Source organism: Aptenodytes forsteri, unplaced genomic scaffold (genome assembly GCF_000699145.1).
Source record: "Aptenodytes forsteri isolate BGI_AS27 unplaced genomic scaffold, ASM69914v1 Scaffold137, whole genome shotgun sequence".
In the NCBI taxonomy this organism is placed as follows: domain Eukaryota; kingdom Metazoa; phylum Chordata; class Aves; order Sphenisciformes; family Spheniscidae; genus Aptenodytes; species Aptenodytes forsteri.
This window is the reverse complement of record NW_008796221.1, coordinates 4,224,445-4,240,435: the sequence shown is the minus strand read 5'-3', so window position 1 is coordinate 4,240,435 and position 15,991 is coordinate 4,224,445. Positions and strand designations below refer to the sequence as shown.

The 15,991-nt window shown below is 40.1% G+C and overlaps 1 protein-coding gene across 1 annotated transcript in view; it reads left to right on the top strand.

Moving 5' to 3' along the window:
* Positions 1-2,990: 2,990 nt before the first annotated feature.
* The window catches only part of CDHR3 (cadherin related family member 3), a 64,620-nt gene continuing 51,619 nt past the window's right edge, over positions 2,991-15,991 (top strand). The window contains 3 exon segments of the mRNA XM_019474587.1: positions 2,991-3,137; positions 4,986-5,000; positions 5,003-5,104. Coding sequence (XP_019330132.1) covers positions 3,119-3,137; positions 4,986-5,000; positions 5,003-5,104 — 136 coding nt within the window. The 5' untranslated portion in view covers positions 2,991-3,118.

Here is a 15,991-nt window from a genome sequence, read left to right as displayed (position 1 = left end):
GACGAGGTTTGAGTGAGGGTCAAACTGTGATGCCTTTGGTGGAGGTCATGTTTGGGCCCTAAATCAGTCGATAGCAGAGAGTGCCCAGCCTGCTCGCATGGCTCCCCAAGCCCTCGCTGCTTCCAGAAGCCGGCTCCAATCACACCTTGCTTGAGGTTCTGAAATGTTTTGACAGTTGTTATGGTATGTCCTATTTCCAGCCCGTACAGGAAGCAGACATGTTGAAATCGCAGAAGAAAGCAAGCCTGTTCGTCTTGTATTTCTGGCTGAGGCTGGAAGTGGAGTGCAAGAAATCAATTGTGTCTCATCTATTGTACAGGGAAGTCTCTTGTAGCTCCTTGCACCGACGTGCCAACTTTGCAAGGAGCTTTGTCCTGATAAGATTTCCATTCCAACCTAGAAGAGTCAAAGATAGTATCTTCTGATAAACACTGCAAATTCTGTACTCACTCCAAATGCATGCCAAGGGCCTTAGCAGGAATTTGAGTATAGTGAGTGACGTGCCTGACAACTAAAGGCAACCGAAGTAAAAAATATGTTTGATATTTAAGCGTTGGCTCACATGCAATGAGAGGTTGTTTCACAGGTGTTTTGATACCATCACCCTTCAAAACGTCTCAGAGGCCACCCTACACTTCTGTCATCAAACTCTTCACCGGGCATTTTACAAAGGCAATATGGTTGCAGAGACCAGATGTGGATAGATCTCAGTTACGGTCTCACAGATCTAATGAATTTTTTAATTAGATCCTCCTCTTAATGATATAAATAGGTTGTTCTTTGATAGTCTATTTATTGGAAACCTACAGTTTGACGAGTGCTCCTAAGGCACTATTTCCTCCAACCAGACTAAGTAGAAGCACACGGTACTAATGATACTCTGTGGTTAAATGGAAAAACATAGCTAGTCAAGAAGACAAGATAAAAGTTGAGACATTATTAAAAATATCCCATGTTGCCTATGAAGGGTGCACACTTCTGAAATGCATAGGAGCTAAGATTGCTACTTTCCAGGTTCAGATTAAGAAAATCTTTGTACATCTATGTCCATCAAACATTTTAACTGGCTAATAACCTCCAGTGATGCAGCTCTGTGCATTCAATCAAGTCTTGTTTTGTAGATACTCAGCATGTGACATCTGGTATATGCAAAAGTTACAAGACCGATGAAAAGTGAACAATACTGTTTTAGGAAAAAAAATTAACTAAAAATCATTATAAAATTATAATCTGAGTATTTTGTAGTTCAACTTCAGATACCCATTAATTTGATGCAAGATTATAGCCAGAACTGGCTGTTGTTTTCCAAATCTTTTAATTGACAGATAAAAAAACTGCTTTTCCTTCAGAAGACATCAGGCATCTGTGGAGTTCCTCTGGCTGTGTTTAATTCTGCTGAATAATAATAATAAATAATAAATCAATTAAAATATTCAAATTCAAACCAGTTACTAAACGCAAACTCCTCTTCCTCTTTGTGTGGAATTGGAGTCTTATTCTGCATATACTAAATCTGAGCTCTCACATTTTTACTTGCATTCATATTTACATTCAAGGACTCTATAACAATCTGATAGTACAATGCCTGTTTTTCCTTCTGCCTTAAGAACATTTTTTTTTCTTCTTGGCATTGCAGCTACTAGTGACTTCAAAATACTGTTACAATTGTAGCCTGTGATATAGGAAGGCAACCACAATCAGAAGGCTTTATGTATAGTGGGCTGAAAAATCTTGTGGAAGATTATTTGTCTAAGCATATTTTGACTGTCAGTTCTCTATGGCAAGAGGTGTTTACTCTTCTGTTTACAAGAATGGAGCCTTTTTTCCTGTACCCTCATGCATTATCATAATTAGCACAATGATACAACTCAGTCAAATCAATTAGTAGCATAAGCAGTGGCATTTTATTGAGTTATGTGTTCATGTCACAGTAGAGTTGGGCACTTTTAAATATTTCTAAAGTTGTTCTTAACCAATGGAGCAAAAATTATGTCATGCTGTTATAAACAAATACAAATACGAAGTTAAAGGCTGCATGTAAACAGAGTGAGTTATGGCAGTGAAAAGACCAAACAACAGTCCCTTGATAGACACAACATTTAATAGCAGTACAATATGAATTCCTTGAAATAGAGAGATGAGTCTATATTGGAGGGGTTAGAAACGGTCTTGTTTGGAGAACTTACGGGTGCATGGAGCCATGAACATGTGTCTTCTGGATTTGTAGAGGGAAAACTCAAAGGGCATCTCTAGGTCCTGAAAGTGCTCGTATGTGGCTGAATTCCTCCATTTATTCAGGGTTTAATATTTTTGCCTATGGAAAATTTTACATCAGCTGACAAAACCCCCTCAGTCTGTCTTTGTCAATCTGAATCTTAATGTAGCCAACTGTTCTGTTCAGTTCTCACACTACATTTGTGGTGTAAGTGTCTAAGAGCATGCTGTGTCAGCCATGGGATTATTGGTCCTAGATTTTGCAAAATTTCCCATACACACTTTTAAAACAACAGCAGATAATTATGAGAGTTGGCAGATACCACAGACATAATTGTTTTCAGCAGTTACCATAGATGTTTTAAAAACATTTCCTTTATTCAAACCTTTAGTTAGTTCAGGGCTGGTGAAATACAATCCTTCCTATTGTCTCCTGCCCTCAGTGTACCCTCTGGGTACAGCAACCAGCAGGATTATAATAATACTACTCCTTCTCGCTCCTTCTTGCTCTTCACCTGCCTATCTCACCTTTTAGATCACTGGTCCAGGTAGTTTGCTGGGCTGCCTCTCTAATCTGCTGCTCCTACAGCTATCCAGCCTTTGCAAAGGCTTCAGAAGAATCATGCATCAAAATAACCAAAACTGAACCACGTCTGGAAAGACGGTTGAACTCATCAGCATTTTATTTCAAAAGGGAATGTGGATAAGAAGTTCCATCAGTATCAAAATGTCATGTGTTAATATTTAAGGAAAGATGATGATGTCACTGTCATTTTATTTTCCTTTTCTCCTGTTCTTTCAAACTTGACTTGACCTGGGATTAAACAATCAGAAAAGTTGTAACCGTAACTTGCTTCTCGTGCTTAAAAGAGCACAAATAGGCTGACCTCAGCACACAACAGAAATGGTTGGAGTGGCAAAAGGTAAACAATAGTACACACGTGATCTTGACTGATTCATTTATACCCATGCCCTGCCTGCAGCACGAGTAGCCACACATCAGTGAGATGATAGAAGTTTTCCTTTCTTTTCTATCCATTCACTTCCCTACTCTGTTTACCTAAGCAGCAGGAGTCATCTTAACAGTTGCTAATGATATAAGATACAGAATCTAATGCATCTTCTTGTCCCTCAGGAAAAACTTTTGGTAATTTTGGAATGAATGTCTTATTCTCTCCAGGATACTCCGAATGTAAATTTGGAAAGAGGAATTTCTCCAAATAATTATAGTTTAAATGCTGAATTCCAAATATATTTATTTTCTTTGCTTTCTTGTTGGCGCACATTGCATACATGCTTTAAGAGATTTCTTTTTTGTGGTTGCTATGGTAAAAAGCAGTCCCCAGTCCTTTTACTTAAAACCCATGAACTGCAATTAACTGTTTAATGTTGTAACATACAACAGCTCTAGTAACACCTTAACAGCTTTGAGCATGATACTCCATCATCTCAGCAGATGGTGATTTTTGGCATTCTGTGTTTTCAGTTTATTCTTCTCCTTTATAATCCTTGCCATTATATAATTTGACAAATGCTTCTGGACTAACTTAATTACAATTTGATTATACTGAGGCATTCCTCAGATCCTTTTGCATTTCTGTTAAAGATGACTGAGACATGAAAAAAATGTTTGTACGTGTATCCCTGGCAGCAATTATAAAAGCAGATTTTAAAGTACCTTAAGAATCTGTTTCTTCTCATCAGTAACCATAAAAATACAGTCTTGAAATACCCTTAGTATACTATAGGAGCCCTAAATCTCAACAGAGAAGGAGACATAATTGATTCTTTTGTGAAGAAAGAGCAACCCTGAATGTTTGTCAAGAGTCTGATTTAAATAACAGTTACCAAATTCAACTTGTTTTACCAAAGGGAGTTGCCCTTTATTATTATTTCTATAGAGCTGGAGACTGAATTCCCCATGAATTTTGCTCATTGTTTTAAAGATTTATGACTCTCATAATTTCCTTTTAACATGGAGTTTCAATCATATTTAGAAAAAAGTTGACTTTGTCCAGACATTATCAAGAGCAAGATTGTCTGGTGAAACTGTTTTTCAGCTGCTCTCCCTCTTTATCCCATATAATACATTTGTATTCCATTTCTCTTTTTTTTTTTTTTCAGTTAGAAATGGGTTCTTTGGATTTAAAATCAGGACTGTTCTTCATTTTGCCTCTTGAAGGGATTTTATGTATTAAGCACTTCAGATGTATAATTCTGTAATACAAGACCAAGTAAACTTTTTTTTTTGGTACCTTCAGCAGCAGCATTAGCATTTCTTCTTCAGGAAAAGAAAACAACAGGGAAAAAGGAAAAGAACAGTTTTCCCAGAATCATAAGAAGATAATTTTACAGTTTCAAGTTCTAAAATATGAATGTCTCATTCACAGCTATTTCCTGGCTGACTCCAGGTTTCTGTGATTATTATTTATTCAGTGCTGATAGTGTGCTTGACATTGTGCAAATATAGAAAGAAATCTTCATGTGGACTATCTGCCAGGATTTCCTAGTTGTTAGTGGCAGTGTTAGCCTCTTTAAGCAAAAGCTTGAGGCTGTCTTTAAAACGGAGATGCTTATCCATCCTGCCAACATGCAGCTTCATACATATGACCGTGGGAAACACTGCTCAGATGCACCCAGCAAGGCTTTGGAAGGGTGGACCCAGTGGAGTTTAACTTAATTAGGACAGCAGCAGCGTGTGGTAGCTCTGACTGATCAAACCTTTAAGACCAGCCATGATAATTTCAAAAGCTGGAAAATTTTAAGGAAAGGTAACTGGGAAGAATCAATCCTCCTGATTTGATACCTAAAGAATCAAAGAAAGACTGTTTGCCTGAATGCTACATGCTTTTAAAATCCTGTGTCTTCTGTGAAGTCCATGAACTCTTTTGTAACTTATCTGTAGGACCTACCGGCAGCCTGTGTGCATAATTCACCTGGACAGTGATGTTGGTGTCCCTCAAGTTGTTGCTGCCATTGGCAGACTGTCCGTTGCCAGACTGACATCTGCCACTGGCTTTGTCAGAAACAATATCTTCCAAATGGTGGAAGTGGAAGGCTTTTGTCAAGGACTAAGTTCTCAGGTTAGTGGCATTTGACCAAAAAAAAAAAAAATCTTAGTCTAAGTGAGGGGATTGTTTGTCCCTTTATTAGAAAAGAGTTACCATCTTTGGATTTCCTCTCCAATGGATCCACAGCAAAATCATTCTAATAGATGGGACCTTTACTGACTGTTTCTTGACTTTATACATGAAAGAGCAGAAGGTTTGCTTTTTGCTGTTTCATAAATGAAGAATATTTTCCTCATGATCACTTAAAAAAATAACACCCCCCCCAAATCCCACAAAAAAACAACTTGCAGTGAGGGAAAAGGTGGAATGCAAATACTTATCCTTGTTTTCTCCCTGACTAGGATGACCATTTCATTATCTGGTCCTTTCAGATATACCAGCAGAATGAATGGATGGATGATGGCAATAAGCTTATCTCTTTGTCTGAGATGGTGATACCACCCATCCAAACTAACAGTCAAAGGCCTTCGTTAGAGCAACACAAGTCATATATAGGAGTCAGTATCAAAAAGCCCCACGTCCAGAAATGACCACATCTGCCACGTATTGTACAGAAGCAGCCAAACCAGAAAGACTCGTAGAAAAATAAACAAACCTCTGAGGGATTTGAAAGCTGAAGTCAAACGTATTGAGCTCAGTTCAGAACTGTGAAGAAAATTAAAAAGGGATATATCAAATCTAATGTATAAATTACAATTCCTGTATTAGTCACAGTTATTATATCCCAAATTTTGTTTGGGAAAGGAAAGGGAGTGCTCAGATTTCCTTGCCTCTCCACCCTCCCAAAAAAGACTTCCCTTTGCTTGCAAGCAATTTTTTACACTGAGCAAAATGCCTGGTTTACACTCAGAGGAAAAGTTTAATTAATTCTCATTTTACAAATCCTCCACAATATTTATTCAAAAGATAGGCAAATTCCAGGAAGTTCACCCATCCCTGAAAGAGAAGTTTTGTAAACAAATCTGGCAACAAATTTATTTTAACAGCAGCAACCCTGCTAATCTGTCAAGATGTAGTTTGTTTCTGACACTTGATTAAATTCTTTTTGCTTAAGAATAGAAAGTAATTTGCTACAAACAAACCATTTAGCTGGGACATGGTGACTGCCCCTCTGATACTTCACAGAGCATTTAATTCAACAGAAAAAGCTAATAGTATAATGTTTAGCACTTTTTTTTTTTTTAAACAGAAGCAAGGCTAAATTTCTGTATTCACAAAACAGCAACAACATTAGAGGTTTCAGGGTCTGTAAAACCCATTTATGGTGTATCCCACAATGTGGACCAGCATTACTCCACATCCTCTGGACACAAATGAAGGGAGTGTTTTAGGCTGTGGTTCCACAGGCACTTTCTTGCCCAGACCCCCTATTTTCTGGCCATTTGTTCCTGGCCGTGTCATCCACTCACTCAGTTCTTACCCAGCATCAATTCATGGATCCAGTTCCCTGTGCGGCAACACCAGCAGTTGTGTGGGCACATTAGCCTGGGGTAGCCCAGGCTGAAATGAAACAACTGAGTGGACTGTACAGCTTAGGCTGGTTTTGTCAAGAAAAACGCCTGTGTCCGGAAAAATGGTTTATGCAAGGAAACAGTCTCAGAGGTTTGCAAATATCAGTAAAGCAAAATAGCTAAACCCCACTGCCTGCCATTAGTGTATATAGGTGCTGGTGTTAAACATGTATGGACATTACCTTTCTTTGCCTTAAGACTGTCCATCCAACTAGACAGTGTATGAACATTCATACAACTGGGTGTATGAACATTTTGGGGTGTTCACCTCTTGATTCTTAAAGAGATTTGGCATGACATCTCACTGCTGCCCCTTAGCATAGGAAAACAATCTGTGAATTTATTTTATGTCATAGCTTCATCAAGCTGTGCATGTCCTGGGGTGAAGGCTCGGCTGGTGCAAATGTCAGTAGAGCCATGACAGTTTGTACCAGCAGGTAAAATATCCATCCTTCCTGCCACTTGCCCAGCTCCTTCAAACCTAAACGGTTGATCCAGGTCCCAGTGAAGTCAGTGAGAGCTTTCTCTCTGTGCTGGATCCATCTCTAGGCAAGTATGCAGCCTCTTGAGTATGACAATTAAGATATTGAGCTAATGTTAGTAATCCTTTCCTGCCTGCCTAGAACACCCAAACTGTCTGAGCTAGCCCTCATCTCAGGCAAAAGCCTGAGGAAATCAGCTGGGTTTATGTTGCATCTGAAAGGTCAGTCTGTGTCGCCGTGGACTAAGAGCTATGAGGGAATTCCAGAATTTGCTGCCAGCTTCTTGGATTTTATTTCTGGAGGTTGTTAGCTTAGATTTTTTTAGCTAATCTTAGTTATGGGGAACTGAGGTGATAAGAGTGAGGGTTTTAGAAAGTCACATTTATGAGTGCTTTAAAATGTGTTTATAAATCTACCAGCCTTGCTTTTCAGGTTCCTTTTTAGATGGAATTTTAATTCAACATTATTTATGGACACTCAGGACAGTGCACATATTCTACTTCTTTTTTAGTAATCCTTTCCTGCCTGCCTAGAACACCCAAACTGTCTGAGCTAGCCCTCATCTCAGGCAAAAGCCTGAGGAAATCAGCTGGGTTTATGTTGCATCTGAAAGGTCAGTCTGTGTCGCCGTGGACTAAGAGCTATGAGGGAATTCCAGAATTTGCTGCCAGCTTCTTGGATTTTATTTCTGGAGGTTGTTAGCTTAGATTTTTTTAGCTAATCTTAGTTATGGGGAACTGAGGTGATAAGAGTGAGGGTTTTAGAAAGTCACATTTATGAGTGCTTTAAAATGTGTTTATAAATCTACCAGCCTTGCTTTTCAGGTTCCTTTTTAGATGGAATTTTAATTCAACATTATTGACAGACACTCAGGACAGTGCACATATTCTGCTTCTTTTCTAGTACCACATGTACTTTGCTAAGTGAACCTCCCCCTAAAGCAAAGAAAATACCCCTAAAAAATCCTGTCAGAGTTTGACGTCAGTAACTTTATACACTACTATTATTGTGAGACATTTTATTACCTAAATAATTCCTCATTTGGGGGAACTTGTGATACACATTTTTTGCAGCATATTTAAAAGCAGCATAGAACAGGGAAAAAATCCTCTGTAAGGATTTATATTTGATGATGTGAAATAATGAATTTGTAAAATATAAGCAAATGAATTTAGCAGCCTCTTGCTTAATTGGGTTTCATGCTATTTAAAGAAAATGGAGTGGTGGGTGTCTGAAATATTCTGACCCTTCTCAGGCTGAAAAATAATATTCTTTTACATTATTGACTCTGATTCCCTCTGTGATTTAATCCTTTTCTTTACATGGTTAGTGGGTAGAAATAGTGGGAAAGTCACAACCACAAGCAATAACATGGTAATTAACTCAGAGGTACTGGTGGGACATTTAAGTAATTTTAAGTCAACATATATAAACATTACGTTGCTGGCTTGAAACTGGACATTGTTTGCAGCTGGAAAATTTCATTGCTTAATTGATTTTGATTTTCAAATTGCTTTTGAAAATCAACCACTGGTTTGAATCTGCTCCAGATGGGCAATGACTGAAAATTGTTATAATCTGGCACATATTTGGTAGCATAGATAAGTGAGTTGATGGCCTCATTAAAAGTGTCTCAAACATATGCACTGATTAAAAAAACCTCATCTCTTGTTCAGCAGGGTCTTGGCTGAGCGGAACTGAACTGCTCTGTCACCCCTAAGGCTCTTTCTGGCATGACAACAGGAGGAAGTTCATAATGCTGTTGCACACAGAGGTGAATATAAAATATGTTATGGTCCAGTGTGTCTGCCTATCAGTGAATGCAATAAGGCATAGGCCAGCACTTGTTTCCACTGTGGTCAGTGGGAACTCTTGTGTGAGTACGTGTGTCCCCCGACCTGAATGAGAATTACACAACTGAGATCATGGGTTTTAGGAGTCTGAAAGTGGTATTTATTTTTCCACTAACAGGTCATCAAAATTATTGCCCACCTGGTTAAAAAATGGTACAGAGAGACAGGCACTAGGGGTTGGCGGGATCTGAACATCAGAGCTAGCCATCCCAAACCCCCTTTATTGTCACTGCGGAGAAACAGATGTTTCAAAAGTATAGCGCTTCCCATCCTAAAGGCAACAGCTAAAGTTGGTCACACCAGTTGTGACCTAGTAGTGCTTCTTTGTTCCCAAAAGAAGCCTAGGGTGACTATATAACATTAACATATGCAGGTCTATGTTTTAGTTATTTCAAGGTAGGTAAGATAAATCCCATCCTCAACAGCATCCCATCATTCTGACTGCTACTTGCTAAAGCATTATGTGAGTACTTTTGCACTTTTTTCACAACCTCTGAACAACTGTGAATGGGGTCTGTCCTCCAAAGCGTTATGACTCAGTTCCTATGACACACTGCCATTTTTTTAAAGGAGAAAATGTACCAATTTCAGTAACAAGCTTGGCAAAGACAGTGACCAAAATGATGTCCCTGGCACATAATATCCCTGGTTTTTAGTATGCTTTGTAACCATTGCCTACATGAATTAAATAGGTCTTTTCTGTTTAGACAGCTGGATTTCTGTGTGGCACTAGATGGCAATATTCTCTCAGCTCCAGCAATGGTCAGGGGAGCCATACACAGCAAAGGGACATATTCTGAGCTTGTTTCTTTGTATCACCCATGTAGCTCATATTATAACAGCCAGGTTTTACGTGACTGAGGTCAATCTGGGCTGCAGAGGTTTTTTTTCTCTCTGTGCATTCACCCACCTACCTTTACAGCTTCACAGTTCTCTGTCAAAACATTTGTTGGACAGTACGCTTACTGTGTGAGGTCTTCTGTTTCATTAAGAAAGCTCTTGTGGTCTTAGGCTGTTCCATGATGTTGATGCTCAAATCCCCAGGCAGCAAGTATGAGTCTACATCTGGAGTATTGCACTGCTTTCCTGCTGCCTTTTGCGTGTTGATGTGGTGGCAGACCACAATCTGCCAATGGTCAAGTCATTACTTAGGTATAATGTGGCCTCATGTCACTCCTAAGTGGCTCGTTTTTTTCACTCATGTTTGCTCTTAGATAAAATAAGCATAATCTAAAGTCAGCAACTGTAAAAAAGTGATTCTGTGTCTGTACCCAGATGAATTTGGCCCTATCCCTGTGTGATATTTCTAAAGGCTTTCTCTAGTCACAGAGCTTAGAGGCAGCCAGGAACAGAGCCAGCGATGAATATTGCATCTGTCTCCTTTGCGTGATTAAGATTTTGTTTGCCTTTAGGCCACTTTATTCAGGTCCAGGTCTATTGAAATTGCTCCTTTCAAAGTCAGGCTTGTCATTGATCTTTGTGAGACCAGGATTATTATAATTATTTTCCAATAACCTAGATGAAATGGTAGTGCTACCCAAATGTAGAAAGATTCCAAGGATGGCTTTAGACAATGTATGTCCCAGGCAAGATATTGAGGTAGAAACTGAAATTATTGTGGAAAAGTTACTTTTTTCTGTTCCCTCATTGTCATAGGACCACTCAAGCCTCCTCTTCAAGCCGATGCCTGCCACTTCCTGTTACCCCACCACACAACCTTTTTTCCAACTTATAAACCTACTTCCATGCTGCCACAGCTGTTCTGCCACATACTTCTTAGAGCAAAGATCCCAAAACCACATCCACTGTGTCCCTCATCCTCTTACTGCACATCTCCACGTCCTCAGGTCAGGACCCCAGCTTCACATGTCCCATCTTTTTCTTTCTTCCACTCCTCAACTTTCCCAGCAGAGATCCAACTTTTTCTCCACCAGGTCTCTTCACTGTCTCATACTTCACAGCCCTAGCTTCAATCTTCTGCCTCATAAGTCTGTCCTCATGTCCTCATGTAGCTGAGTAAATCGTGGTACTACTGCGCTGAGTATTACTAAGCATGAGAATGGAGCAGAAACAAAAGTGATACACCAGATCCTTAGGTGGTATTAGGCTGCCGCATGCCGTCTGATCCATGGTAATGGTAGGACTCAGACTCTAGGCACGCTGCCGTTACCATCAGTCAGCTGATGGGTAGTCATTTCATGGGGACAGAAGCTCACAGGAACACCAGAAGCACAGAGCCCTGAGCAGTCACCTTGCAGTTATTTAAGGTCCCGCATAAAAGAGTATTGTCCTCTTTCAGACACTTCAGTCCAACAGCCAGACTGCAGCTTATACTGCACTGTGAAACAAATGGGCAAGAGAGTGAAAAGTCCCTCCTTACTCCCTTACACACGTCTTCTAGATGCCAGGTACAGCTGCAGAGGAGGGCAGCAGCCACATTTTCCCCAGGGGAAGACTATGCTAGGAGGTATATGCAGTACTTATCTTTTCCTCACTGGCTTTTTTGCCACGCCAATACCTGGAGGAGAATGTCCTCTCCCAGCTATGGGCTGCCATTGGGCTACAATCTGACGAGGAGAAATGAGTCAATTCAGCTTGAGGCAAAGCGCATTGGAGCCCTGGAGCAATGGGGCAGAAAAGGATGAAGATCAGGGAAAAGCAGAATTAAGTATAAAGCAACCAGCTGAGGTAGAAATTTGCTGTTGTTATGTGCTACATCTGATTAAAAAATTAAAGAAGCCCAAAGGAGAAAACAGAGCTACTTCTGACCAGTGTCTCTGGGGAAACAGCCATTGAGAGGGGCTGGAAGTGAATGAAGATGGCTTTAATACACCGTGGCACCTCAGGGCCCTGGCACAGGTCAGTCCCCGCCACAGCCTTGGCAGCCCAAGCAAAACTGGAATGTATCCAGGGCTACATGCCCTTCTCTCATCACATGCCCCTCCTCTGCTCCCCTGGAGAGCTACAGAGCCCAGTTGAAGATCTCAAAGTTCTTGAAACCATAAACAAACAAAATTTCACACGGTTAGGAAGTAGTGAATTATTCTCAGTCCTCCTGTTGAAAGGAAGGAGGAACTTAGGTGTAAAAAACTGTCCACCTCCAAGTGAAACTCCACCACCTGAGCCCTCGCCCTGTGCTCAACCATGCTCTTTTCTGTTCATTCCATACTCTTTTTTTTTTTTTTTCCCAAGCCAACAGAAAAGTATTTTATTTGTGCTAAAATGCAAGGTTACTTTTGCAAAATATAATCAACTTCCTTTTGCGGATAAAATAGGTAAGATGTAGGACATTTCATGATGCAAAGGCCTGTTTAAGTAATTCTTGGTGATATATTAAAATACTTGACTGTGAAGTGCATCACGCTGTGTACATAGAAACCTCAGAGTTTCTGTATCCATACTTGCCCAGAGCATTCTTTCTTGTTGCATTTGCATAATTTGCTACTTCACATCCTTGTTTATATATTTACCAATCAGCTCAGGTGGCCAAGCAATTATAATAACAGACAAACTTGTAATGTGCAGTAAATACTCTATCATGAGGTACAAGGTATTGCCACATTGGTTCAGACCCTGATCCAATATCCAGTAAACTCAGAAAGAAGACTTCATTGGCCTCGACACATTTTTCACTGAATCTTTACTTGCACTAGAACTTTTTTTGGAAGACAAATCACACAATTTAAATTCAAGCGACATACATGACTGGTGTGGACAAGAGACAGCATTTCTCACAGGTACTGAAGGTTCTACACCACCACACATTTTTGATCTTGAACCACAAAACACAAGGTAGTTGCTGATAACTCTTGCTCAGGTGAATGAATATTGAAGCTTGTGTTCCACTGACTTTCATGTTCTGTTAATGCAGAAAAAAATGTAGTATTTTTAAGAAGCACAAGAACTTCTTAAAGAGAAAAACTTGGCGGCAATGTGCTTTTTACAGTGTCTTACAGTCGTCATGATTGAACTTGGGAGTGGGAACGAGAACTTTGGCTTTTGTGGCCTTAGAGATGTCACTTGACCGTTTTATAGGGAGGATTCAAGTACATCTGGAGCTTTCTTGTATTTATATCCTTGTAATCATCTGTCTGCCTCAGTCCACATTTGTCATTACAATGGCAGGAGGGAAGACAGAAGCTGAGCAGGAAAGATGCAGAGGAGGGAATGGAAGAATCAGAACAATCTCCCCTATCTTAATGCCTTACATACTCCCAGTCTCCTAAAGTAAGTGCTCAAATTCTTTGTGGCAAATGACAGACAGCTTTGTTTGTGGCAAAAGACAGATTCCTTCTTTGGCAGATGCTTTCATCCCTTGGGTGTATAACTGCTGGAGCAATAGGAGAACTTGTTTTCAGCACTGAAAACAGCTCTTTTCAGGCTTCTGTGTATACTCACCCAGATTTTAGGCTGTTCTTTACTTAAACCTGGATCCCAAAAAAGCTCTTGGTGTGATGGAATCACTTCTTATTAACTTATTCACCCCAAGTTAATTATCAAGGAGGTGACTAGTGGGTTTATGTGTCTACAAGTCATTGCTAGAAAATAGATGGCCCAGATATCTGTCTGGGACTTTTTTGCATAATTGCATGGGTTACTAACCTTGCTAAGCTGGGATCGCTTTAGGTGAGATTAAGGTAGCCTGGGTGACTAGGCGTTTTAATGACTTTTTGCTTGCTCTTGTCACTCACAAATGGTACAGAGGAAGCTTTTAGCTGAGAAATCAAATGAAATGGTGCATAAGTTTTTGGTGTAGGATGCTAAGGTACTGTTTTAATATTTTAGGAAAGGTTACCAAGGCAGCAGATGGAGAAGCTGTACTGTTTAAAGAGAAAGGAGATGAAAATAAAACCTGACAGTCTAGGTAATTTAATTCATAAAATAACAATAATAAATACTCTTGAACTGAGGTTGGATCAGGTGTGTGAAAATTCTCCTTAGGCTGCTCAATTTTTGGTGAGTAATTACCACAGTAAGAGCAAAATGTCTCCTTTCCTGTGAGTTAGCTAAGCAGAGAGCCACTACTCTGGCTGAAATAACCATTAATGGGAAAATTATGTCTTGAACCTCTGATGCGTTTGAAAAGTGAGAGAACATTTCTTTCTTGTTGACAGCCTGGAAGTCAACTGAGAATTAAACGCATAGAAAAAAGATTAATGTCCTGAACCTGCACATTTTGTTATGCAAGTAGACTACTTCTCTGAAGTTGGCCTCTGTTAAAATCCCTCACTTTCCTGAGGACAGGCAATTGAAAGCTTGCACATCATTCTACTCTGTCTCACCTGATTCCAACCTAAGGCCAGTGCAGTCTCTCGCACTCCTATCTGCTGGTCTTTCCCCTGGAACCAAGATTCTTTAATTTCTTGAAAGATGTAGCGTCTTCCTCACATTCTCTACCTTCCCTGATAATCCAGAAGACATTTTTTCAGAAGTGCATTTTTTCTGCACTGCTCTAAAATGCCCAGATTTCAAATCATCTTGAAAACCAAGGAATGATTAAAACCACCGTTTGTTCCTTGTCCTTTTCATTTGCTCCAATTAATTTTTCTTCCCTCTATTTTGCCTGCAAACTCCCTGGTTGCGTTCTTGCTTGTGCTGCCTTGACCTCTTTTCATCTAGCTGCTTTATATTCCCAGGAATCCCATTCCTGACCTTCTTGCAGCAGCAGAGCTACCGTTGCCAGCCTCACCAGGGAACTTCTGCCTTGCTTACCTTTTCCTAACTCATCTGTTCCTAACCAGCTCTATATTTGATGATATGCATATACTTACTTCTACTTGATTTTCAGCCTGTTCGGGGCTCTCTTTTAACTCTGACTGCTTTTTCACCTTATTCCTCACAACCTGGCAGGATGAATCAGAGGACCACAGAAATCACAATATCCACAGCAGAGGAATATAGGAAAAGAGGGATCTAATGGAGGTACTGAGAGATACTGGCAGTGACTGAAGGAAGAAGGAGCCAGAGCCCCTTCTGCTCATACTCACTCCACCCGTGTGAGCTGCCCTCTGCACTCTCCTCCCTCACTGTGTGCTACACTTGGCTCTCCTCCCATCTCCCTGGTCACTTCTACGGTCTCTTCTCACAACATGCTTGAGCCATGAGACTTATCAGGGACTACCTGAAAGCCCTGGAGTCATATTTTAGAGAGAAAATAGAAATTAACTACTCCATGGATATTCACGTAGCATCTGAAATAGTTACCTATTGCACTTCAGGTGAAGCTGGGGAAAGGCTAGCATTTCAAGCGCATGTGCATTCCAGATGCCTTTGCCATCCATGTCTCCCGTATCCCTTTATAGTGTCTTTATCACAAGATGTGCAGAGAAACGTTTGATTTATATATATGGACACTGAACTCTTGCTGGAAGTAGATCTGTGTAGGTTCTCAGATGAAGGAAGGACAAAACAAAGAAGTCGAAATATGTATTTATAGGGAAAAAAACCAACCCAACCCCCAAAAAACCCAGCCTAAAATAAAGAAATAAGAAAATAAATTACAAAAAATTGTGACCTCTGAGTTCTGGGGAAGGCTTGGCTATTCAGAGCATAGATTGAAAACAGTCCCATCACTCCAGCTAGATACTAAACAAATTTAAACATTTATCTGAAAGACTGGTTACTTTAAAACTTAGCTGTCCTGCTTTCGGCTGGGATAGAGTTAATTTCCTTCCCAGTAGCTGGTACAGTGCTGTGTTTTGGATTTCGTATGAGAATAATGTTGATAACCCACTGATGTTTTAGTTGTTGCTGAGCAGTGCTTACACTAGTCAAGGACTTTTCAGCTTCCCATGCTCTACCGACTGAGAAGGCTGGAGGTGCACAAGAAGCTGGGAGGGGGCACAGCCAGGACAGCTGAC